Source organism: Loxodonta africana, chromosome 18 (genome assembly GCF_030014295.1).
Source record: "Loxodonta africana isolate mLoxAfr1 chromosome 18, mLoxAfr1.hap2, whole genome shotgun sequence".
Taxonomy (NCBI): domain Eukaryota; kingdom Metazoa; phylum Chordata; class Mammalia; order Proboscidea; family Elephantidae; genus Loxodonta; species Loxodonta africana.
Window position 1 is genome coordinate 11,023,465 of NC_087359.1, and position 26,433 is coordinate 11,049,897.

Below are 26,433 nucleotides of genomic sequence, written 5' to 3' on the forward strand. Positions count from 1 at the left end.
AAAACTCCCCAAGAATGAGACGGACCAAGAGCCAGTGAAGCTTCGCTGCCAAGACTGTGGGCACATGTCATGCTTTGGGGAGGGGTCCAGGGCCGTTTTGCCCAAGAGAAGACAAGATACTGAAAACTGAGATCATCTGATTATTTTTAGTTATTTAGTTGCCAAGTTGGAAACCCTGGTGGCATAGTGGTTAAGTGCTACGGCAGCTGACCAAAGGGTCAGCATTTCGAGTTCGCCGGGCGCTCCTTGGAAACTATGGGGCAGTTCTACTCTGTCCTATAGGGTCACTCTGAGTCGGAATCGACTCAACGGCACTGGGTTTGGTTTTTTTGGTTTAATTGCCAAGTTAAATCCTGCTTTAAGAAACTGGGTGATATCTAATTGTTGTTCACTGAAGAAAATCAAAAGGCAGAAAGCACTTTTTTTCCTGAAAATACTGAAATACTGTATTTTCGTAGAGTGGAAGGAACAGTGTCATCTAAATGGTATGAATGTTAAGTTTTTCCTTGCTCTGTGTGGCTGACACATTGGTATTTGCCTCATCAGGCGAGTTACCAGCGCTGGTCACTGGTCACTGCCCCAATGGCGTCTTCATCCCATCTGCTGATAATTTCTTCATGGCTCCGATGGCTAGCATTCTGCCATTTGGTTCTTCTAGGGCATTGCTGTAGTACCTATGATTAATTTAATTACTGCGGACTTTTGAGCTTCCAGGATTAAATATAGAGCTTAAATGTTGGTTCATTAAAAGAGGGCCTCAGACAAAAGTGTAAAGCCAGCATTAGCCTTTTAGCTATGAGTTAGCACATTGGCATTTGATTGGGTTAGAGAATTTCCACTCCAGCTGAGTTATTTTATGACATTAACTGTCTCCCTTGCAGAAGATCTGGTGGTACAATGGTTAAAACACTCAGCTGCTAACCAAAGGATCAGCTGTTCAAACCCACCACCTGTTCCACATGAGAAAGATGTGGCAGCCTGCTTCCGTGAAGATTACAGCCTTGGAAATCCTATGGGGCAGTTCCATTCTGTCTTATGGGATCGCTATGAGTTGGAGTCAACTCAACAGTGGTGGGTTTGGGTGTGGTTTCCCTTGCTGCATGCAGAACTGTGTTCTGTGGCCCCTGAGACCGCCCAGCCTGAAATGCCGGGGTGGGACGAGAGGGTGTCAGGCTCAGCTGGTGGGTTTGTGACACTGATGACCTCATGGGTGGGCGTGGCCCATGCAATGCCAGCCTTCCACATAGCTGGTGGTCCCACAGCATGTGAGCTGGTCATGAGGAGGGAACTGAAGTGTAGGCGATGGGGCAGGTCTCCCATCTCGGCCTTAGGCACAGAAGGTGCCTGTCACTGCACAGACATCATAGGGGCATGGTAACCGGCACAGGGACGTCATTGCACAGGGCTCACCCACAAATAAAGGGGCCCTACGGGCATGGTCTGGCTGGTCTAGGCTTGTGTCCAGGGGTGAGGCCAGCTCTCCACGGATGAAAGAAATGGAAGGCCACTTTGCTTGAAAGTCAGACACAAGTGGGAAGAAAAGGATGGATTTTCAGCCTCTATGAACTCATCATCTCTCTTCCTCCACTGTCCCTCCTGGTCACCCATTGTGGCATTTATTTGGGAAGTCAGTGGTCTTAACTCCACAAGAACATCATGCGAGAATCATTTTGACTCGTGCCTGACTTGGTTCAAGAAGTAGATGTCTGACTTCTCTGATGTGCAGTCCACCAAGCCTGGTCTCCACCTTTTGGGTCCTTTTCTGTACCAAGGGAATGAGCAGGGTGGCAGGAATAGTGCAGAACACACTCTGGTGGCTGACTTCCTTTGCTCAGCACAATGTTTCTGAGGCTCAGCCCTATTCTCTTGTGTGTTCGTAGTTCTTTTCTTTTCATGATAGAATAGCATTCCACTTGAATTCCTGTGCCGGAGTCTGTTTATCCATGTACCTCCCTAGGTACATTTGAGTTTTCCGTTTGGATTACTATGAATACAGCTGCCATGAACACTTGTCTATGCATCTTTGTCTGGACATATGTTTTCCCCTCTTGAGCAAATACCTATGAGCAGGATTGCTAGGTCAGGTGGTAAGTGCATATTTGACTTTATAAGGAGCTGCCAAACTGTTGTAACTACTCCACACCTTCCTCAGCGCTTAGTATTATCTGTCCTTTAAGCTTTTAGCCATTTGGGTGGTGCAGCATTTACCATGTAGCGAAGTATCCCAAAACTTAGCAGCTTCTTTTATTATCTCAGTTTCTTGGGTCAATAACACTTTTCATATTGTCCCATGGTTCATGAGGCCCAGTTCATTTTTCATCAGTCCTTTTCTCTGTTCTTTGGTGCCTCTGTCCCTGGGACATGCAGAAATGCAAGAGGTCCCTAAAGCCTACTGCGATTGATTGCTGACAGACACCTGAGCCCTGTGTCTGTGCCGTGGAGACAGCAGACAGAGTGGGCGGGCGGGGGTGGGCTAAAGTTCCTGAAAGCTCTGAGCCCTCAGCTCCCACTGGGTAGACCGGTCTGGTTTCTAGATTCAGTGTCTCGGGTTGGGTTGAAACTGGGAGAAACCAAGGACATTTTTTAAGCCTTAGGAAGTGTTCTGAGTCCAAATTACCTTGGAGAAGAGCATTTCCTTGATATCTGGCCCAGGAAGGCGGGGATGGCAGCTAGTTTGTGTTCCAAGGCATCCTTGGGCCTGTGTTTAGCCATGTCCGGTCAGGCCTGGAAGATCCCTCTGCTCAGTTTACACCTAGAATGCACATTTGGGTGGACTTCCAAACCTTTCAAAGATTTAGAGCCAGATTGAAAGTATGAAGGGAGGATATTGAGTTTCTACGGGGAAACTGAGGGAGTTGACCCTGTCGGGAATCTTGGGGGCTAGGCCTCGGGCTCTACCACGCTGAGGCCTTGTGACAGCCAGAGTGGGTCGCTAGCAGCCAATGTTTACCGTAAGAAATCTAGTGGCTCATGCAGGGCCAGTTAAATAGGATAAACATGGAATTCTCTTAAAACAGATGGTGCGAAAGCTCCCGGCTCCCAGGACTGCTTGGACCCCTGTCTTCCTAGTGATAAAAAAAAAAAAATAATAGAGTTTCCTAGTGATAGAAGCTGCTTTTTTCCCCACTTCTTTATCTCTCATCTTTCCTTGATGGTGGTGAGCTCTGTGTCTGCAAGTCGGATGTTTTCAAGGTCAGCTTTCCTAACTGCTTGTTAAAACACTGCCATTACCCTCTGAGGACTGGATTTTGTTCTAGCGTGATAAGAAATGAGAATCCTAAAATGTGGGACCTGGGAGGCCGCAAGCACCTGAGGACATCAGATGGCGTGTGGGGTTCTCACAGACTCCTACGGGGCAAGGGGGGTGGCTGGAAGTAGGTGGGATTGCGTGTGCGTCTGTGAAGAGTGCTGAGTCGTGTGTCCCCCTGGAGGCCCCAGCAGTGAGTGGCCTCCCACGCTCACTCCTCCCTCCCTCTCTCAGGCCGGGTCTCCTTCTTCACCTCGGGGTCCGAGAACCTGCACCGGGTGGAGAAGGTCCTCTGGGGCACACGCTACGCCATCACCATCGCCTTCACCTGCAACCCCGACCACAGCATCACAGACCCTACCTTCACGTAGCCAGCGGGGCCCTGGGGATGGTGTTAGAGTCTTGTCCACGTGCCCCGGCTCAAGAACAAGCCCACCGAGGGGGCTTCTGGACCACACTGAGTGCCCCCTGCCATCTTAGCCCATCCCACTGCACAGAGTGCCTTAAGGGTTAGCCGGAGTTTGATTTGCTAATGTTTTCATTTCTCTCACCTGTGAGTAAATTTGGGGAGCAAGCATCTCACTTCACAAGCATCTGTGTGTTTACTTTGGGATGATGTTGACCAGGAGCCCCTGACTCACCCCTCCTTCCTCAGGAATCTGGGGTGGAACAGACAGAACTGTGTGCTGGACCTTGTCCTGTTTCAATGCTACCCTGGCCTGAGGACAGACGAAGCACCGCAAACTTGTGCATGGGTGATGTTGGGGTGACCATGAGGCAAGGTCAGCCATTCAGCGACCCCTTGGAGAAGGTTCCAGACAGCTCTAGAGGCCGCGAAGGTCGTTCTTCCAGGGTGAGGGCCGATTCTGCTGGGTCCAAGTGGGGGTAAAGGTCTAAATGCTTGAATGGCTGAGTCCGTGCCCTCACCACCACAGCCACAAGCCCACCCTGGCCTGGCTTTATGGTGCATGTGACCTTGCTGTTGGGATGAACTCCTGCCCCACCTCCCAGGTGGCAGAGGTGGCCAGTCTCCAGGTGCAATGAGACCTGTGAAAGCGAGGCCATGTGAGGTCATGGGATGTCTGAGCTCCAGGGGCACAACGGGCTTTCAGTTGACATCCGTCGTTGTGTCAGATGTCTGCCCCAAGCTCTGAGTAAAAGAGGGGGAAAGTCTCAAAACAGGGTGAGCAGTCGGCATGAGCAGGAGAGACACGGGCAACCGAATCCAAGGGGGGCGACTGGACTGGGAGATGCTGTCGTGGAGGCCTATGGAGGCCCAGGACAGGGCACCAGGGCGAGATGAAGGGGGGAGGAGGTGGCCCAGGGAGGAGGGAAATCCCAGGAGAAGGTGACCCCAGGATAAGGTGACCCAGGAGGAGGTGATTGGGAGTAGGTGACCCCAGGGAGGAGGTGACCCCAGGGAGGAGGTGACTCCAGGGAGGAGGTGACCCAGGAGAAGGTGACCCCAGGGAGGAGGTGACATTGAGAGGAGGTAACTGCAGAGAATCAGTGGACCCTAGGCTGGCCTGACGTGCTGGCCACGTCTGAGCGGCAATGATGGCTTAGATGGAGGTCCGAGATGTCCCCGAGGTGGAAGGAAGCCACCAGAAAAGAAGCCAGAGTGCTGCCCAGAACCACCCTGGCCTCCTTATGGTCTGTCCGGCCTGCACTCAGCACCCAGGCCACCTCTGTGTCCAGGACTCTGAGTGGGAAGGGCAGCAGGTCAGCCTGAGGACAGGGATTCGGGAACAGGGCTCCCTCTGAAGTCTAGCCGGTACCAGGAGAGGCCTGGCATGTGGCCAGCTGGACAGGGCAGGTGTCTGGGCCTGCTGTCCACCTCACTTCCTGTGCTACCGCTGCCACCTACCTACCAGCCTACCCCTCGCATGGCTCTGGGGCTTGAGCACCCCAGTTTGGTGGTTTGTGGGTGGATGGGGGTTCAGGCCAGAATCTGGAGCCCCTGGTGCCCTCCATGTGGGGATGGGGCTCCCACCTCCTCCCACAGGCCCCCCCCACCCCATGGCAGGGTGTGACGTAGGGGCCCTCGGTTCTGTCCTGGGGCCAGGGAGCCTGTGGCCACACCCCAGTTGGCTCTCAGGTGGCTGTTCCAGGCGTATCAGGTGGTCCATTGTGCAAATGGGCAAACTGAGGCAGAGTACTGATACATGCTACCACATGCATGAGCCTTGGAAACTTCATGCCGAGTGAAAGAACTCATGTGTATGAGCTGTCCAGAACAGCCAAATCCACAGGGGCAGGAGATGGATTAGTGGTGGGCTGGGGCTGGGAGTGGGGCCCACTGCTAGTGGGCTTGGGGGAGCACTGTGGGGTTGTGGAGACCGTGCACAGCTCTACAGTGGGCTGCAAAGCATCGTGCACGCTTTAAGCAGGTGAGTTTCCTGGTGGGTCATTGTACCTTCATAAAGCTATTTTAAAATACCTGTTCAAACCGCAGGAGCCCTGACGTATTCAGGTCATGGATGGTGTTCAGTCTTGCCCGTGTGCCTGCACCATGTCAGCCCCTCCCCAGGTGCCCCCTGTCCATCTCGCCCCATCCAAGCCTTTCTCCCCCCATCCAGGCCCTTCTCCCAATCCAGCCTGCCCTGACCTTGCCTCGGCCCAGAACTCCCTCCATCCTGTCCTTGCCAGACCGGGGTGTGCTGCTTCACACCCTTGACAGCCACAGAGCCTTGGGTGGGCCAGACTGGGGCCTGAGGGCAAGGTGGGGGCTGGCAGGCAGGGGACCCACAGGACACAGCCTGGCCTCGAAGCAGGGGCGGGATGCCCGTGGGCTTCGTGCCTGCAGCTCTCAAGCCAGAGGAGGCCTCCATCCATCACCGTCCTGGCTGTGCCTGCCCCCTTATGAGCTGGGCGCCAGAGTGCCCTCTGTGCCCACAGTGCCAGGAGTGCCGGGCGGGGGGGGCGGGGCTGGTTCTGACTCAGGGAGACCAGGGGAGCCTGTGCAGTCTCCGTGTGGCTGTGCGTGAGCGTGTGTGGGCATGACTGTGTACATGTGTGAGCGTGTGTGTACGCGTGTGTGAATGTGCAGGTGTGTGTGCAAGTGTGTACATGTGTGAGCGTGTGTATATGTGTGACTAAACGTGAGTGTATGTACATGTGTGAGCATGTGTGACTACATATCAGTGTGCATACATGTGAGAGCATGTGTGACTACGTGTGTGCACATATGTGAGCATGTGTGTGAGTGTGAGGTGTATACATGTGACTGTGTACGTGTGTGTGAATGTGCAGGTGTGAAGGAATACGTGTGTGTGTACCTGTGTGTCTGTGTGACTGGCCTTTGAACTCCTGAAGCCAGGGCTCTTCCCAGACCCCTGCTCAAAGCCTGGCCCTTCTGGGTCCCCAGCAGCTGCTGGGGAGGGTCCTTGTGGTCTGCAGTGATTCAGGATCCTGGGGTGGGGGCAGCGCACGGCTCCCTGCTCATATCTAGTGCTGTAGCCACTAACCCTGGTGTGTCCCCAGGGAGGGTGGGGTGGGAGGGGAAGGCTGGGCCCCTTCACCCAGAAACGCCCACAGACAGACTGAAGAGTGTTTCGTGGGGGGAGTCACCCATTCTGGTGGGCAGGTGGGGGGGCATGGGTACCCTGTGGTGAGTCCTGGGATCCAGAGACTTCTGGTGGGGGCTGGGCTGAACAGACCAGGACAGGGGGCCCAGCTGGCACTGGGGTGTAGGCACGGGCGTGGGCACAGGTCGGTGTCTGTGCTCATGAGTGCAGGCACAGGTGTGCACGTGTGGGCATAGGTATCTATCACGTAAGGGCAAGACCCTCGCCTCCTGCTGATTTTAAGGAAGCCCCATTTCTGAGTGTTGGGGCTACTTCACCAGATATCCCCTGGAGCTGGCTCCTGGAGCCTCACTGCCAGCCAGGGTCCCAGGCTCTGAAGGTGCAACGATGAAGATCCCTCGGCTCAGCCCAATGAGGGGAACCCACCCTGCCCTGCTGCCCCCTTGCCGCCTGCACCTCGGTCCCATGCCCCTCCTGCCCTCCAGAGGCCCACAGGGCTGAGAGGGGAGGCAGCAGCAGAGGCGGTGGCCAGCGCAGGCTGGGAAGGGACAGCAGGCACGGCCTGTGCTCCTGCAGTAGCGCCCAGCCTCCAGGAAGCCCCTCAGTACAAAACCACAACCCGGCGGCCACACCCCTGGGACTGGCTGCAGTGGGGCTTCTGGGAGGTGGGGGGTGTCTCCGGAAAGTAGCGAGCCTCCAGGAAGGGGGGGGTCTCCAGGCAAGAGTGGAGGCTGCTGGCCTCCACCAGGACCTGCCCCCCCGTCGTGTGCCCCCCCCCTGCACAAAGCCCCTACCCTCTCTGGGCAGCCTTGAGCCCAGCAGGTGCCTCCCGGTTCCTGCCAGGAGGGGCCGAAGACCTGGGGGTCAAAGCCTTCCCTGCGGGGTGGCCAGGGCCTGGCAACCTCAGTGCCCCCAGAAACCCAGCTCAGACGTTGCCCACAGGAGGCTGGAGATAAATCTCCACATCCTGAACTGTGGGGTCTGCCCCATCCCAGAGCCCCACTAGAATGCTGGGCTGGTCTGGGGAGGAAGACCCCTGGCAGAGCCGCTAATGGGAGAATCTTGGCTTCTGGACTCAGTTTGGGCCGTGCGCCTTCCCAGGAGTCATGCCATACCCCCACCCCCAGTTGCTCACCAGGACCTTGGGCCCCACACCCAGGCCTGGCTCAGGCTGGATAGCTTTCACCCTAAACAGCCACCAGCCATGGCCCCAAAAGGCCAGACCCACTCCTACCCAGCCAGACCCACAGCTCCTCCCGTGCTTTGGGACGTCCTAGGGGGCCCTACTGGGCCGGACCCCTCCTCCCACCTCTCGGACATCCCACCCCAGCATTGAGGCCCCACACAGGCTGCAGGGCTGAAGGCTTTATTGTTCTAGGTGCCAAAGCTGGAGGAATGGAAGCACACATAGGAGGGGAGAGGCCGCAGGAGCCTGGGTAGGCAGGGGGTCAGGGGGCCTGGTCAGGGAACATACCACCAGCTTCTGGCATCTGCTGCTGATGGAGATGTATCCCAGGACTACCCCCTAGAATCTTCAGCAGTAGCTCTGAGACTCATGGATGGGCAAGGGGTGGGGGACATTCAGCTCATTATGGGGAAGCAGCTGATGTAGCTGAAATGAGCAATGGGAAAGAGATAGTAGGGAATTTTCCAGAAGATAACCAAGGAGGAGGGAGGGCTAGTCTGGCGGGTGGGGACGGGGGCTTCTGGAAGTGGCCTGGACCTTAGTTGCCTGGCGCTCTCACAGGGCCCAAGAGTGGAACCCTCAGGCACAGGCTGCCCTGGGGGCCACCTGGGACAGCATGATGACCTCAGTGGCCTGTTGGCTGCTGGTGGGCACTGAGCTGCCCGAGGCACACTGGAAGCGGCCGTAGCGTAGCCGGGGGAAGCTGCCTGCCAACCCGCTGCTGACTGAGTACCCGTGAGCACAAAGGTGCTCACGGTAGTTCTTGGTGAGCAGCGTATAAAGGGGTTGACGCAGCTGTTGGCATAGGTGAGGCAGGTGGCCAGGTAGTTGACAAGGCGCGTGGTCCCAGGGCTGAGCTGCAGAGCTGGGCGGTACTGGCCGAGCAGCTGCCACAGCCAGAAGGGCAGGAAGCAGGCCCAGAAGAACAGCATGATGCTGAGGATAAGGTAGAGCACCCGGGGGCTGGGCAGCCGCTGCGTCTGCCCAAAGGAGGCCTTCTGGGACTGCCAGTAGGCACGGGCCAGGCAGGCGTAGAGCAGCCCAGTGAGCACACTGGGGCCCACGATGCTGGTGACAAAGAGCAGTGTCAGGTAGGCGCGGTGGGCGCGGGGGCCCCAGGTAGGCAGGCAGAGGCTCCTGGGGCCCCGGCGCACCAACCAGATGGCCAGCGTCATGGGCAGCGTTAACAGCAGTGTCAGCAGCCAGGTGCCCTGCACAAGTACCTTGCGGTAGCCCTTGGAGCACTGCACTGTGTCCAGTGGCCTCAGCACCGCCGCATAGCGCTCGCTGCTTATGACGGTCAGCGTTAAGATGCTGGCGTGCATGGTCAGGAAGTCCAGGCTGAAGAGGACACGGCAGCCCACGTTGCCAAAGTGCCAGTCTTTGGTGATGTAGGTGCCCACGATGAAGGGGATGCTTAGCAGGTAGAGCAGGTCAGCCAGCGCCAGGTTGACAACATAGACATACGGGGGGCCGAGGCGCACAGGCAGTGGCACATGACCACCAGCGTGTACACGTTGCCTGCCACACCCACCGCACTCATGGCCGAGAGCACCACCCCAAGGGTGCCTGTGGCCACCAGGTCCTCCAGGGAACTGGGCTCTGTTGGGCTTGCCCATGAGCTGTTGAGGGACACATGGAGGCTCAATGCTGCCTGTCGGAGCCAGCCTAGGGAACCTATCAGCTGACTCCGGGCTCAGTGCCATCTTTTCCGCTTTATGCTCAGCTCCGGGCTGGGTCCCTGCAAGGGGAGGGGGCATTAGTGGGCGACAAGCTGGTCGTGCAGGAGAAGACGCCCATTAAAGGGGTGGCCCAGACACCCCTCTTCCACTCCCACACAGCCACTGTGACGGCATAGCTCCCCCTGGGTCACATGAGACAAGCCTGTGAAGGACAGGGGCTCTCCAACTTCCTCCTCCCCTTGAGGCCTCAACGGTACACTGTTCCTGCTTACTTTTGTCCAACTGCCCAAGAGGACCTGAGAACCACCAGGACTGGCCATCCCTCAGTATGTGCTCCAGCAGGACCACCCCACCCTGGGGCTCAGTGAAAGTCCAGAGGCCTCCAGGGTTGGCTGGGCTTTTCTGAAAACAGAGCATAGCAGTTCACATCCTCTCTCCATCCCTGATCCCAGGTGTAGGGGTCAGCAGTGGGCGAGGTCAGAGTAGATGGAGCCAGGAGTCCTGGATCCATCTCCAAGGCCTCACTTTCTTGTCTGTGAAAGAAAAGGTGGGCAGAGTTCTTTCTCCCATTTTATGTCACTTGTATATTTAAAATATATATACATTTTTCAGTCAAAACACTCAGTAATGGTAGCCAGGCACCATCCAGTTCTTCTGGTCTCATCGCAAAGGAGGCAGTTGTTCATGGAGGCAATTAGCCACACATTCCATTTCCCCCTCCTATTCCTGACTCATTGCATTGGGCAAATCTGCTGCAAAAAAAAAAGAAAAAGAAAACTCTTCAAAGTGTTGAAAAGCAAAGATATCACTTTGAAGACTAAGGTGCACCTGACCCAAGCCATGGTGTTTTCAATCTCCTCATATGTATGCAAAAGCTAGATGATGAATAAGGAAGACAGAAGAAGAATTGATGCCTTTGAATTGTGGTGTTGGCAAAGAATATTGAATATACCATGGACTGTCAAAAGAATGAACAAATTTGTCTTGGAAGAAATGCGACCAGAATTCTCCTTCGAATCAAGGATGGCTAGGCTACATCTCACATACTTCGGACATGTTATCAGGAGGAACCAGTCCCTGGTGAAGGACTTCATGCTTGGTAGAGGGTCAACGAAAAAGAGGGAGACCCTAAGTGAGATGGATTGACACAATGACTACGACAATGCACTCAAGCATAACAATGATTGTGAGGATGGCACAGGATCAGGCAGTGTTTTGCTCTATTGTACATGGGGTCACTATGAGTTGGAACCGACTTGATGGCACCTAACAACAACATTCCTGACTCTCCTTCACTATGTTGCTCCAGGCAAAAAGAAACCAACCTTTGTGCCTTGGATGGCCCCTTGGAGCCTTTTAAGACCCCAGGCACTACACAATGAACTAGGAGGTAGAACAGAAGCACTACTGGAGCCATGGAGGCTCGAAGAAACACCCCACCCCCAAACTATTGCCCTAAAATAATCTTTAAACCTTAAACAAAAATATCCTCTGAAGTCTTCTTACAACAAAACAATAGTTTATTTAGCTTAACTAGTGCAGAACATTTGCCTTAAGCATTGTGATCTTTTAAGAACTATGTATATGGGATCAAACCGACAACAGAAACTGGAAAGATTAGATAGGAATCCTAGGGCACAGTGAGTTTATGTTAACAGAGGAGGAACAATTTGGAAAAGGAGGGTGGGAATGGTTGTGCAACTCAAAGAATGTAACCAATGTCATTGAATTGTACATGTAGAAACTTGAATTGGTGTATGTTTTTGCTGTTTATATGCTCTACAAAAAATTATTTAAAAAATAATAAAAGTACATATTTTGCATTGAAAAAGTAATATCTGCTAACTTAAAAAATTCAAATAGAAAGATATGTGAGGTGAGGAGAGGAAGGCCCTTGTAATTTCCATTTACCCACATGGGAGAAAGTGAGCCTTCACCCCTGCCTCACACTATATACAAAAGTTAATCCAAGATGGTCATGGACCTAAATGTAAAAGGTTTAATCAACCAATCAATCAGGCTTCTGGAAGAAAAGAGAGAGCAGCTGCATGGTTTTGGGGTTGGCAATGATTTTTTAAAAGGGAACAAAAAGCACTTGCAATACATGAACAGATTGATCAATTGGACTCCATTAAAATTAAGAACTTTACTAAGAGAGTGAAAATGTAAATCACCACAGACTGGGAAAAGATTATTTGAATATTTGGGTAATCTTTTCCACATGAATATATATATAATATACAATACTGTATTAATGTATGTAAATATATATATTAGTAACCAGAATATATAAAAGAACTATAAGTTAATAAAGTAGAATGACAACCTATTAAAAAAAAAAGACTTGAACAGGAACTTCTCAAAAAAGGGTATTCAAGTGGCCAAGAAGCACGTGAAAAGATGCTCAACATTATTAGTCATTAGGGAAATGCAAATTAAAACCACAATGAGATGCAACTTCACACCCAGTCGGATGGCTATTATCAAAAAGACATTAAGAAATGGTGATGACGTGGAGAATCTGGAACTTTTACCCACTCCTGGTGGAAACGTAAAACAACACAGCCCCTTTGGGAAGGAGTCTGGCTAGTAAAGCTGAGCATGTGCATACTCAGAAGGACGAGTGCAAATGCCCACATAAAGAGACGGGTGAGGATACTCACAGCAGCTTTATTTCTAACAGCCAGGAGCTGGAAACAACCAAGTGTTTGTCAACGGTAGGGTGGATAAACAAGCTGTGACATCTCCACAAAAAGGCTCCACAGTAATGAAGAAGATGGAGTTACTGCTACAGGTAACATCTTGGATGAAACTCACATAAATTATTTTGAGCAACGATATTGGATACTAAAGAGTGCCCACTGTGATTTCACTTACATCAGGTTCAAGAACAGGTGAACCATCTACCCTATGGAGGTCAGCGCGATGGTCACCTGAGGGGAGTCAACTGTAGGAGGCACTGGGAGTCCTTTAAACCAAAACCAAACCAAACCCAGTGCCATCGAGTTGATTCCAACTCATAGCAACCCTAGAGGACAGAGTAGAACTGCCCCATAGAGTTTCCAAGGAGCGCCTGGTGGATTCAAACTGCCGACCCTTTGGTTTACAGCCGTAGCACTTAACCACTACGCCACCAGCGTTTCTGGGAGTCCTCTGGGGGCTTGGAAATGTGTGAAGTCTTGATCTGGGGGGGGGTGATTACGCAGGTGTGTTCTTGTCAGCTGCTCTGGAGTCCGCCCCTGACTCACGGTGACCCTATGCACAATGGGATCAGACCTGCTGTGATGCCTGACTTTTGAAAGCAGATCACCAGGCCTTTCGTGCTAGTCCACATTAGTCTAAAAGCTCCCCTGAAACCTGTTCAGCATCACAGCAACACGGAGGCCTCTGCTGACAGGTATTAGCTGTGCGTGCGGTGTATTGGTGGAGAGTTGAACCTGGGTCTCCCTCGTGGAAGGAGAGGATTCTATCGCTGAACCAGAACTACACTCGTACACAACTATGTTGTTGTGTGCACTCAAGTCGATACCAACTAATAGCAACCCTATAGGACTGAGTAGAACTGCCCCATAGTGTTTCCGAGAAACGGCTGGTGGATTCCAATTGCCATCCTCTGGTCAGCAACCTGAGCTCTTAACTGCTTCCCCACCGGGGCTGCTGTACACAGCTGTACACACATGAAAAAACTCACAGAGCTGCAGTTGCCCTGTGCTTCCTGTGTGCAGGTTATACCTCATAAGAAAACAAATTACCCTAAAACATAGAAAAATTCCAGGGGAGCAGAGAAGGCCCCTGTATGGCTCCTACTCCCCCTAACGGGGATAACAGCAGGTGGTTTTCCTCCAGGCCTTTTCCTCTGCTCCTTCAGTCTTGGTAAAGATAAGGATAAACTCCGACAGGTCATTCCACCGGACTCTGAGCACTGGGGCTTATAGGGGGCCCGGGAGGCGCTGGAGGGTGGGGAGATACTGCCCCAGCACCTTCCCCGCCCACCACACCCCATCAAGCCCAGCCTCTGATCTGGCAGAGGGAAGCTGGGGAACCCTCATGCCGGGCCCACAGCTCCGAGCTCCCAGCACTGGAAGCTACTTTCTCAGGCCACACCCCGCCCCAGGGTCCCGGTTCTAGACCTCTCTCGAACCGGCTCCTTCCCCTGCGGAGCTGCCGGGACAAGCCGCTGGCAGGGCTGCGCTCCGGGGTCATGGAAGGGCGAGAGTTTCACCCATGGGAGAAGCGTTCGCCTCGCCAGATCCCTAGAGCCAAGGGCAGAGTCGGGCCTCGAAGCCCCGCCGAGCCCACCGTCGCGCACCGGCGGCCCAGGCCGGGGGCGCACGGGCTTCCCGGTGCCTCTCTTCTTGCCTCAGTGCTCGCCCTCCGACCTTCCTGGAGCTCCGCAGTCCCTGCCAGGGCGCCCAGCCCGGCCAGTTCCGGGACGCGAGGAGGCTCCGTGGCGCGGGCAAGTCGGCCGTGTGCATCGCGGGGTTGGCGAGAGAAAGCCCAGCGCGCACCTTACACCGCACACCCCTCACCCCTCTCCCGCACCCCGTGCCTCGCACCCTGTACCCTGCACGGCACACCGCGTACCCTGTCCCGCGCCCCGCGCGCCCCTGGCCACACAACCACCAGCCGTGGCACTTACAGCGCCGCGCGCTCACCTAGATCACTGAGCCACTACATGTGTCCGCTGAGCACTGGGGTCGCGCTCAGGTGGCCACCCTGCTGCCTGGCGTGGGGTCGCTCCGGGGGCCATAGTCCGGCGGCGGCCACAGCTCACACGTTCCCCACGCTCGGCGAAGAGCCGGACCGTGGCGCAAGCAGCTGCGCGGGAACTTTCCCTAGCGCCCCGCCGTGCACGGGGCCCAGAGGGGACGCGGGGGCCGGCAACCCTGCCCCGCTCCCGCCAGGGTTCCTGCGCCGCCGCCGCCGCCGCAGCCACCTGCCCGGCCCCGAGCTGGGAATGCGACGCGGCCGGGAGCCAGTGAGCGGATATTAATAACCTGGGGCCGCGCCGGGCGCCCCAGTGGGGACGCGGGGGGAGGGGGGTGCCGGATGAGAACGACGCTGGCAGCACAGGAGGGGTCTGAGGGCAGAGCCGGGGAGGAGACGATGCTGGTGGCGCTGATGGTGGCCGTGAGGAAACAGCAGCACTGGAATAGAGGACGGTGACGGCACGAGGGGCGGGGAGGGGCGCGGGGAGGTTCTTGCGGGAGGACCGCATCCCTGGGGGATGCGAGTGTGCACTCGGGGGAGGCAAGGGGGCGGGGCTGGCGAGAAGGTGCCAGAACGTTTGGGACAAGGGCAGGAGGCTGCAGGGGTCCTTGAGTGGGGGGTCTGACTGGCGCTAGCCCTCCAGCCCAGGGGTGGATAACCTAGTGAGCAAGGTAAGCACGGTCTTACCTCGCTCACTGGGTCATCTGTCCCTGTTAGGGAATGTAAAATTGAAGAGGCTTTTCAGAGATTCTGTAGGAAGGTGCTGTGGAGTTGGGAGACAGGTGCCAGCCATGCCTAGTAGCAGAGTCTTTGAAGTGGTGAAAAAATGTGAAATTGTTCACTACAGATGATCTGAGCATGGTGCTTCCATTGCCTGCTGGATAATCCTCCCCTGCTCTGGCCATGTGACCTCAGCCAGTCACACTGCCATTGGGGACCAGTGGCCACATCTGTGGAGTGAAGCAAACTCCAGCCCAGTGGCCAGTGCTGATCCTGACGGACTAGCCTTCCCTGGGGCTTTGGGCTTCCCGCCCTCTGTGCACACCCCACCCCACTCTTAGTTTCCCAGTGCTGATGCCCAGACTCTGGGTTGTCAATCAAGCCTGAAACAGCCTGGCTGGCCTGGTAGAGAGCAGGGCAGAAGAGGGGCACTGTTGGGGCAGACTGCTGGGTCCAGGCAAACACAGGGCAAGTTCATAGAAAGGAGAAGGGGAGCTGGCTCTCTTGAAGGAGGTGGAGCCCATGGGCAGAAAAGCACCTTGGAAGAGGAGGAGGGTCACCCACCAGGTGGGGAGGGAGGTGGGCTGTGGGGATGAGGAGTTGTGCTTGGGCTGAGGAAGGCCAAGAGTCCTGAGTTTGCTGGTCTCTGTCACACACGCCCCCTGTGGTCTGGGTGCTGGGGGTTGGGGGTGGCTGCCAGTGGGCTGCCTCCCCTAGCCACCCACCTGCCCCTGCTGATTCCTGGTCAGGCTAGGCCTGCCTGTGGAGGTGCCACTGGGTTGGGTAGGGGGCTGCAGCAATACCCCAAGGGCTGTGGGAGGAAGGACCTGCAGCCTCGCCTTAAGATGCTAAGATGCTGAGTTTTGGCCTCGCCCCAGCCACTGGCATCTTGGCACCCACTCTGACATCCTCAGCCAGCGACAATGCCCCTACACGGTCTGGCGAGGTGTTGAGAGGGCCCTTGCCTGCAGCCCAGCCTGGGGAAGGGCTAGGGCGCAGGTGTGTGGAGCAGGGACTGCCTCTGGGCCTCCTGTACCCTCCGCTCCTTGATGCCTGTGGCCTCCCCTGACCAGCCCCTCTACCCTCCCTGCTTCCTTCTTGTAGCTCCTTTCACTCCCTGAGCCTCCACACTGACTGGCTGGTGTTGAAGGAGCAAGGTGTGCGCCCCCATCCACTGTGTCAGGCCAGATCCAGTGGCTCATCCAAAAGAGCAGGTTGAGGAGCGTGTAATGTAGCTTCCATGCAGATGTGTGGCAGAAAAACCGGGAGAGGCGAGAGGGGGCAAGTGGAGAGAGCAGTGAGTCCCTGGATTGATGCTATTGCACCGCCCCCTCCACACCAGGGATGGAAGGTTAGGGGACGGAGCTGTTACTAGGGGCACAGACAGCACCGTGGGGAGGGCTGCCTGGGGGACCCCACAGAGAGGCAGCTGGAGAACAAACACTTCCCGCCTCTCCCATCTCTTGTGGGCGCTCTGCTTGACCAGGCCCAAAGGGGCGCAGGGCTGGAGAAGCCTCAGAGAATTTGAAGCAGGGCTACTGGAGTCTGTGTCCACAGTGGGAGAGTTTAACAAGATGTAATTGTCTGAGTCATCTAGTGCTGCTATGAAAGCAATATCACAAGTGGATGGCTTTAACAAAGAGATATTTATTTTCTCACAGTAAAGTAGGCTAAAAGTCCAAATTCAGGGCATCGACCCCAGGGGAAGGCTTTCCCTCTCTGTCGGCTCTGGTCCTCGATCTTCTCCTGGTGGAGAAGCTTCTCAGGTGCAGGGACCCCAGTCCAGTCCGAAGGACGTGCTCTGCAAATGGTGCTGCTTTCTTGGTGGTATGAAGTCCCCCGTCTCTCTGCTCGCTCCTCTTTTATATATCTCAAGAGATTGCCTCAAGACACAATTCAATCCTGCAGGTTGAGTCTTGCCTCACTAACACAACTGCTGCCCATCCTCCCTCATTAACACCGTAGAGGCAGGAATTACAACATATAGGAAGATGACCCAATATGGGGAATCAAGGCCTGGCCAAAGTGATACACACATTTTGGGGGGGGAACATAATTCAATCCATGACAGTAATAAAGGGTCTTCCTGACAGAGTCAGATGAGGGGCCCAAGTCGTGACTTCACCCAAGCAGAAGAGCCGTGTGGCTAAGTGCTGACCGTAGCACAGGTGGTTCTCCCAGAAAATGTCTGTCCCCAGGGAAGAGTCTGTGGACACACGGGGGCTATGCAGAAAATGGTGCTGTAAGGATGATGAAGAACCTGGCACTAGGACGCAGCAGAGAGCCAGTGAGGTCACAGGTCCTGAGCCGCCCAGGAGGCTCTGGGCAGACACTGGGAATCAGCTTTGCTGCTCCTTCTTGCCTGAGCCACTGCTTCTCATAGTAGGTATTACTTAGCGTCATATATTTGACATTAACTGGCTTTGAGTTAGTTCATCCCATTTCTTCTCAGGGTTGCTATGAAAGTCATTCAGCAGTTATTTTCAGAGGGGTTATTTTAAGTATTTCTGGCTGTAGTATTTTCTTAATTTCTGATGGAGAAGAGAGATTTTTATTTCTCTGAGAAACCCCCCTTCAGTGTCCTCCTCGGGTTCCCTGCCCAGAGGCAAGGAGGGCACTTCCAGGAGACCCCCAAGAGGCCTCCTCCACTGGCAGATGAGTTTGGCCCCTGACCTGAGGCTAGACCTCAGCATCCACAGAGAGGGGATGGGGATCACACAGCAAACTGGAACCCCCTCACTGCCACCTGCCCCACAGGGGTTGTCAGGCCTCACCCCTAAAACCTGCCCTGCCTGTGCCAAAGCAACTCCGCCCACTGCGGCCCACATTACGGACAGTGAAATCAATCTGACGCCCCACTCCGCCTGAATATGGCCTTTAAAACATGGCCCTGTGCATCCGAGAGCAGGCACTTCTTTTGCATGCCTGGATCTGTAGAAAGTGTTCCCTCCAGGTGCCCCCAGCCTGGTTCGTGTTTCTAAGACTTGTGAAAGCTAAAGACTTGTTCGGGGCCTGGTGCTCAGAAACCAGAAGGGTATCATGACAGGTGGACGCTAGGGCTTGTGGGAGGGGGTTGGAGCTGTTTACTGGGCAGAGAACTCAGATCACCACAGCAGAACAGAGTCCTGGGGTCCTAGGAGCTTTTGCTGAAACTGCCCCATAGAGGAACCCCGTTGTCCTGAGGCCACCCTGAGGCAGCCCTGCCTGGGAACCAGGGCTCCCCTCCCCTGGCAGCCCACAGGTACCTTCAGGAAGGAGGTCCAAACCTTCCCTGCAGAGCCACCCACACCCTTCCCTGTGTGCTGCTGTGGATACTCTTCCTGACTTTGAATTTGAAAAACTTGTTTTCTAGTGCTGGCCCCAAACACCCTGGATCTGAGACACAGCTGGAGAGAGGATCACATCAATCAAGCCAATTTAAACACTAGCAGGTCTGTAGCTGGGGATGGCCCCAGTTAATTAGTGGAGAGTGAGTACCTCTGAGCAGCCTCAGTGATAGAAGCACTTCAGCTGGTGCTTAGACGGCGTAGTACTCAGAATACTCCCTAGCTGGAGGCGGGCTGGACTGCCAAGCTTGGGAAAGCTGGTTTTAGGCTGGGTTCTCTAGAGAAGCAAAAGCAGCAAAAGGCACAAATATATATAGAGATTTATATCAAGGAAACAGCTCACAGGACCGTAGAGGCTGGAACCTCCCAAGACCATGGATCAGGATAGAGGCTTCTCCTGATTCACAAGCTGCAGGGCCTAGCAAACCCAAGACTAACATGTCGGAGAGCATGGCTCTCACTCACAGGCTGTGAAGATCGATGAATCCCAAGATCAGCTGGTAAGCTGCTAGCTCAAGTCCCAAAAACCGGAGGTCAGACAAACAGGAAGCAGCTGCAGGATCCAGAGAGGGCAAAAGCCAGAACGTCCACTTATATTTGGATGCAAGTCCAAGGAAACTCCCTTTCAACTGATTGGCTACTCACAGCAGATCTCATCATTAGGGTGATCACATATAAACACTGAGAATCATGGCCCAGCAAAGTTGACACACAATCTTAACTATCACCTGAATGCAAGGAAGTGAAGAGAAATATCAAGTATACTCAACACTGGCTTCTTTCAGAATCTACCTTGGGGGGCCTGGAGAGGCCACGTGGGCCCTCTGCTTCAAGAGAGGCTCTGGGGTCCAAGCACGGCAAGCTCCTGGCCTCAGTGCGGTCTTCACAGGTAGGGAGACCGTTGTAAGCAAGGTCAGGGTCGACCAACCCCAGGTCCTGAGGAAGAGCCTGGGTGCAGAGCCCCAGTGACCTTCTGGGATTGCAAAGGGTGAGTTGATGCCGGAGGGAGGTAGGAACCAGGGGCTCCAGATTTCTCCTGAAGGCAACAGGACTGAGGCCACACGTTCTTACCATGCCCCCTACCCTGTCTTTTCTATGATGAATACAGAAAGACTGGAAACACTTGGGGAAGACCCTCAGTGCAGTGTCTGATCTGGCCTGGATCCACACAAAAGTGAAGGTAGTCAGCCATGGCCAGGGGTGTTCCATATGACACTGGGGAGTAGAGGTCTTTCCCAGGTCAACTTTAGGGTCAAAGCCCTGGCTCCATGGCTGGGTAAGAGTGCAGGGGTCCTCTCCCATTAGCATGGCCAGCGCTCTCCTCCCACCTACCTGGGAGACGTCGTGATTGGGCCCCGGCCCCTTCCTGAGGCCCACCAGCCCATCCATGTCTAAGAGCTGTAGGGTGCTTCAACCCTGAGAACAATGGAGCGGCCTCTACAGTGGCCAGATTCCAAGAGGGACGAGTTCTTGTTCCGGTACGTCTCCTCCTGGGGACTTTCTTCACCATCAGCATCATGATCATCATCACAGTCTTCATCAGTATGATCACCATCATCATTACCATAGATCATCATAATCATCACTACCACCATCACCATGATCACCATCATCATCATTTTCACATGCAACCAGGATTGAGAATTATATAACACACACCCAGGCACCCCTGTCTAGGTCATCAAGTGACAATATTTTGTCACATTTCCCTCAGATTCTTCTTTTAGAGAAAGAAAACGTCGGTAGCCCTCTGCATTCCTATTCCCCTCCCTCCTTAGAGGCACTGCCTCCCTGAGGTTGGGGTGTCTCCCAGACATCTGAGCTTTTATTTTTTGACCACATGTGTACTTTCCATAAACAATAATGCATTTTTTAATTTCACAAATGGGATCATATTGCACGTGTCCTTTTGCCCTTTCTCTTTTCTGTCAACCTGACAGAGTTCCATCATCCCTCTGAGCAGCTCTGCCATCCTCCACACATCACCAACCCCACTAGCTTACAAGGACTCCCAACCCCATGCCTAGGGCCAGACGCTGACCAGCCACACTCAGGGCTCTGGGATGGATATAGAGAGGGCCAGAGAGTCCTGGCCTCCACCTGCCTCAGTGTGAGTCCTGGTGTCATCCCTTGCCAGCTGTGTGGTCTCAGGGGAGGTACCATACCTCTCTGTGCCTCAGTTTCCTTATCTGCAAGATGTGACTAAAAGTAGATCTTATGCATGAATTGGTCTCAACCCACCTGGATCAAAGGAGAATGAAGAACACCAAGGACACAAGATAATTACGAGCCCAAGAAACAGAAAGGGCCACATGAACCAGCGACTACATCATCCTGAGACCAGAAGAACTAGATGGTGCCCAGCCACAACCGATGACTGCCCTGACAGGAGACACAACAGAAAACCCCTGAGGGAGCAGGAGAGCAGTGGGATGCAGACCCCAAATTCTCATAAGACCAGACTTAATGGTTTAACTGAGACTAGAAAAACCCCGGTGGTCATGTCCCTCAGACCTTCTGTTGGCCCAGGATAGAAACCATTCCTGAGGCCAACTCTTCAGACATGGATTGGACTGGACAGTGGGTTGGAGAGGGATGCTGGTGAGGAGTGAGCTTCTTGGATCAGGTGGACACTTGAGACTATGCTGGCATCTCCTGCCTGGAGGGCAGATGAGAGGGTGGAGGGGGTTAGAAGCTGGCAAAATGGACACGAAAAGACAGAGTGGAGGGAGAGAGCGGGCTGTCTCATTAGAGGGAGAGTGATTGGGAGTGTGTAGCAAGGTGTATATGGGTTTTTGTGTGAGAGACTGACTTGATTTGTAAACTTTCACTTAAAGCACAATAAAAATTATAAAAAAAAAAAATAGATCTGACCCCACAGGAGCATTGTGGGACTTGTGTGGAGTGGCACTATGAGGAGGACGATGGAGATGATGATGATGAAGCTGTGGCTCCACCTTCCAGGGGTCTGCAGTCCCCACAAGGAGGTGAGACGAGCCCACTGCGCCCACACCATCCGAGGCAGTGGAGATCCGAGTCTTGGAGGACATTCAGCTCGTGGCTGAGAGAGGGAAAGACATGTTACCCCTCAGGTTCGCAGCAGTGAGCCCCCGCCTGAACTGTTCAGGGAGCATTGGGGAGGGGCTGCCTGGGCCTGGGGACTGGGGCATGACAGGACCAGGTGTTTCTACACAGGCCTCTCTGACATAAAGCTATCCCTGTGTACCCCAGGGGTGGGGTCTCAGGCAGTTGCAGCCCTCAAACATGGACAGCCAGCCATGTTTGAGGGCAGCCTGGGGTGGAGGAGCCACAACCTGGTTTGTGGTGAGCAAGTGGGCGCCTGTCCTAACCAGGCTGAGCTCTGCCAACACTGGGAGATCTGATCACATCCTGATGTCTCTCTTGGAAATCCAGAAGCTCTGGAGGCCCTGGGCCCATCACCTGCCAGGCAGTGGCTGGGGGGTCGGGTGGGCTGCCCTCAGTGCTCGCAGCTTGGAAGAGCCACAGGAGTGGGGAACGTCCCATCACCTGCAGGGGATGCCATGTCCCCCTGCCTGGCCTCACTCCCTAGGACAATGTCGGGAGCACCTCAAGCTCACATAGAAGCTTGAGGAAGGGACCGCACACAAGGTTTGACCGTGCAGCCTTGGCGCTTCTCAGGCTGCCCCATCCCTCTTGCCCACTGCCTCTCCCTCCGGCCTGCACTCGATCCCACCTGTATCTCACAGACGTGCCAGCCTGACGTGTGGGCCAGGTTAGGGCCACCTGAGGAAACAGGCCTCCCACCGAATTTGAATTTCTGATAAACAATGCCTATCTGGGAGCCTGCCCCGGCTTTGGGTGCAAATGAGCATAATCTGTGGTGGCCCTGCATGTGGCTGTGGCGAGGAATTGGGGGGCCTGCGTGAAACCCTGGTGGCGTAGTGGTTAAGTGCTACAGCTGCTAACCAAACGGTTGGCAGTTCAAATCCACCAGGTGCTCCTTGGAAACTCAATGGGGCAGTTCTACCTTATCCTATAAGGTTGCTATGAGTTGGAATCGACTGAATGGCAACGGTTTAGTTTTTTTTTTTTTTTTTTGCATGTGGCTGCGGCGAGGAATCACTGTGTAATCATGCAGCTTGAGGCCAGAAGTCTGTTTCCAGCCAGCCGACTGCTGCTGTTCTAAGGGTGAGAATAATTCACACTAGGGGTGTCTGGGGTGGTCTGCACAGGCGCTGTGGGGAGAGAACCCACTGTTAGCCCCACCAGTGGACGGGAAAGACGATGGTTCAGGTCGTGACCTAGTTACGGAGCTGGGGCAGGCGCTGACACAGGGTGGGCCCTAACGGAGGCGACAGAGGCCAGCTTCTGGTCGCATTTCCCCCAGTGAGAAAGAAGGAGGCGGGTCCAGGTCCCTGCAGACTGCCCAGGCAGGGAGGGGCTGGGAGTTGATAGGTGGCCTGAGGCCTTGGGGGACGGGTCACTGAGGGGAGGGGGCACACTGCACCTTTCCCTCTAGGCAGAGGATCCTAGGGCCCCAGTGGGGATAGCACAGGGCCCAGCTCTGTCCCCTCTTGGCCTCCCTGCCTCCTGGATCTTCCTGGAAATGCAGCCGAGGGGGAAGGGAGGCAGTCATTAGCTGCCAGCACCCCTGGCTCCTGCCAGGAGACCTCTGGGGCATTTGGGGTCAAACACGGGCTTCCTGCATAAAGAGCCATTTCCAGGTGAGAGCCCGAGACTGGGCCACCCTCCTTAGATGAAAACCTGTGCCCCATCAGCACGCCCACCCCGGCTTTGGTGAAGGCAGAAGTCCAGGTGCCTCTTCTGCTCAGAGATGGCCCCACAGCCCCTTCCCCAAGGGGCTCCGCTCACCTGGGGGCTGTGGCGTCAGGACAGGTGCCGATGAGCAGAAAGTCAAGGCAGGGGAAAGTGGGGCTGGGAGTCACCAGACAGGATCCAACCCCCACTGTGACCAGGACAAGTCACCTGACCCCTCAGGGCCCAGACAGAAGGATGGGTGGACGGGGAGACCAAATTCTGACATAGAGAAAGGATTCAACTTAATCCTGCCTAAATTCACCTGAAAAACTGGAAATAGAATTGCTCGTCAACCATGTTTCTTCTCCACTAGAGGTTTTTTGTTTTTGACCCGGAGTGTGGCCCCTGGACTCCCTTTTAGCTCAGTACTGAAATCACTCCTAAGGTTCACTCTTCAGCCAAAGATTAGACAAGCCGGTAAAACAAAATGATACTAAGTGGGCACAACAGCCCATGGGCAAGAGCGAGAAGGCAGGAGGGGACGCGGAAAGCTAGTAACCGGGAACCCAAGGTTAAGAAGGCGAGAGTGTTGACACGTTGTGGGGGTGGCAACCAATGTCACAAAACAATGTGTATTAATTTTTTAATAAGAAACTAATGTGCTCTGTTAACCTTCATCTAAAATACAATTAAAAAAAAAAAAAAAGGCTGGGTTAAGAAAAAGATTAAGCACCCCCACCGAGGGGCTGGAGCCGCCTGTCTGGTTTAACAGTTGTGGGCAGTGTCAATGACCTCCAGCCTATAACAGCATTCCCCTGTTCCGGAATTCCACTTTTGACCAGATTCAGGGTCACTAGCAGCCCTTTGAGCAGGACCTCTCCACTTCAAATCTCTATCTTGATTTTTCTCTGCTCATCTGTGTCTAAGCACTTCTCTCCTTCTCCCCCGAGGCTACAGTCCCTGGGAAGTCTCCCTGAGGCTGTCTGTCTGAACTGTGGCCCTCACGTTTCCTCACCCACAGGTGGTCCCTCTTCTGCTGGAATTCAACATGGCTGTGCATAGGTGGTGTGCTTTCTGGTCAGAGGTCTGAGGAATTCATTCTTTCACCTTCAAGTTCAACATGTCACCTGGTTTCCAAGGGGCCCTTTAGATCTGAGGTTCCATTCTCCCTGCATTTTGAGGACCTGGGCCTCCAACTCTCTGAGGGTTCATCCCTGCCTGCTTGTCCGGTCCTGCCTGCTATCAGCTTGTCTCTAATGCCCTTTTGGTCACTGTTATTATCCTGGGCTATTCCTGGGTCTCTGACATAAATAACATTTCAAATGTCTGTTAACACGGTGAGTTATATTCACTGATTTTCTTATATCCAACCCAACTTGCATTCCTTGGATAAACCCTCCTCATCCTGACATATTATCCTTTTAAAATACTGCTACGTGTGACTTGCTAATGTTTTGTTACGGATTTTTACATCTTCGTCCATGAGGGATATCTGTCTGAAGGTTTTATTTTGTAATGTCTTTAAAAGATCTAGTTTTAGGGTTCAGTCAGCCTCAAGAAACACCTGGTGCAGAGCAGATGCTCAAAAGGTGCTGGCTAGGCAGGGCTCAAGGCCGTCTCAGGCACTGTTACCTTAGGGAAGTCCTGGTGACGTGGTGGTTAAGAACTTAGCTGCTAACCAAAAGCTCAACAGTCTGAATCCACTAGCCACCCCACTGCAAACCCCACGGGGCAGTGCTACTCTGCCCTATAGGGTTGTGACATCAACAGGTTTCGTTTTGTTTAATTGCCTTGGAAAATCATTTCCTTTCCCAAAACACTGGCTTCCCAATCTGTAAATTTAGGAAATAGGATCAGGTGATTGCCAAGGCCCTTTTCTACTCTGACAATTTCCAGTTCTATGCCCTGATGACTGTTTTATGAATTAAATTGAATACGATTAAAGGAAAATCGAATTAGAAACAAACAAAAAAGAGTTATAGCTAATAAGCTAACAAAATCTTCAATACAAAAGAAAGCAGAAAAAGAGATAAAGCAAATAACTTATGGGACAAATAGAAAACAAATAGCAAGATGGTAGATTTAAACCCAACCTTTGTCAGATTAGATTTTTTTAAAAAAAGCACGGCTCAACTATATGATGCTTACAAGAAAAACACTTTAAACATAAAGACAGAAATAAATTAAAAGTACAAGGATGAAAAGAGATATACTATGCTAACAATAATCAAAAGAAATCTGATGGGGCTATATTAACAGCAGACAAAGTAGATTTCAGACCAAAAAATATTACAAGGGATTAAGAAGTTCATTTTATAATGAGGACATAACAATCCTAAATATTTATGTCTCTAAAATACATGAAGCAAAATCTGCAAGGGGAAATTCAAATTATAGTCACACATTTCAATACCACTCTGATAATAATTGATAAAACACGTAGTCAGAAATGAGTAAGAACATGCTGTTGTTAGCTGGTATTCAGTTGATCCTGACTCACAGTGACACCACGCATGCAGAGTAGAACTACTTTGTAGGATTTTCAAGGCTGTGACCTTTCAGAAGCTGATCTCCAGGCCTGTCTTCTGAGGCGCCTCTGGGTGGGTTTGAACTGTAGTAGTTGAGCACTTAACTGTTCGCACCACCCAGGGATTCCAGTAAGAATAGAGAATATAGAAAACTTGAAACACACTATCAAGCAGCTTGATGTAATTGACATTTACAGAATACTCCACCCAACAAGAGCAGAAGACACATTCAAGTGCACACCAAAACACTTACCAAGAGAGACCATATTCTGGTCCACAAAATAAACCTCATTAAATTTTAACTTCATTTATTCCTTTTCCAACACTCCACCTTTCTTTATGTAGACCCGAGTTTCTGACCTATGTAATTTTCAACCTCTGTACATTTAAAAGTTCTGAAATCCTACAAAGTATGTTTTCTTATCATAATGGAATAGAACTAAGTATCAGTCACAAAAAGCTCTCTAGAAAATTTGCAAATATTTGGAAGCCAGAAAATACACTTGTAAATAACTCATCAAAGAAGAAATAAAACAACTTAGAAAGTTTTTTGAACTGAATGAAAATGAATTGAAATATTTTTAGCTCTGCTGACCTCTTGTGATTCTCAGTGGGGCAGAATTCATAAAAGTTGTGTTGAATATTCCTAAAAATGCAGGCTAAAGCTTCCCCCTTGTTCCTGCCCTGGGAATACATTGGGCAGGCTGGCACCCACATCTAGAAAACTACTGATTAGATGCAGACCACTTGACCCTGAAGCCCCCAGC

The 26,433-nt window shown here is 53.1% G+C and overlaps 2 protein-coding genes across 8 annotated transcripts in view; one reads left to right on the top strand and one right to left on the bottom strand.

Annotated features, from left to right (window-relative positions):
* OGFOD3 (2-oxoglutarate and iron dependent oxygenase domain containing 3) overlaps positions 1-21,465 on the top strand; it is a 52,342-nt gene extending 30,877 nt beyond the window's left edge. For 3 of the 7 annotated variants that reach the window (XM_064270450.1, XM_064270451.1, XM_064270455.1), the window contains 2 exons: positions 882-1,071; positions 3,482-6,714. In XM_064270450.1, the coding sequence (XP_064126520.1) occupies positions 882-1,071; positions 3,482-3,761 (470 nt within the window). In that variant the 3' untranslated portion in view covers positions 3,762-6,714. Of the gene's footprint in view, positions 1-881; positions 1,072-3,481; positions 6,715-18,424 lie in introns of those variants that run through there. The other 4 variants (XM_064270452.1, XM_064270454.1, XM_064270453.1 and 1 more) reach the window with 3 other exon arrangements.
* Positions 8,540-10,488, bottom strand: UTS2R (urotensin 2 receptor). Its single transcript, XM_010597037.3, is given in 4 exon segments — positions 8,540-8,742; positions 8,745-9,428; positions 9,431-9,597; positions 9,599-10,488. Coding segments are annotated over 4 exon segments (1,176 nt in total). The 5' UTR covers positions 9,721-10,488.
* Positions 21,466-26,433: the final 4,968 nt, after the last annotated feature.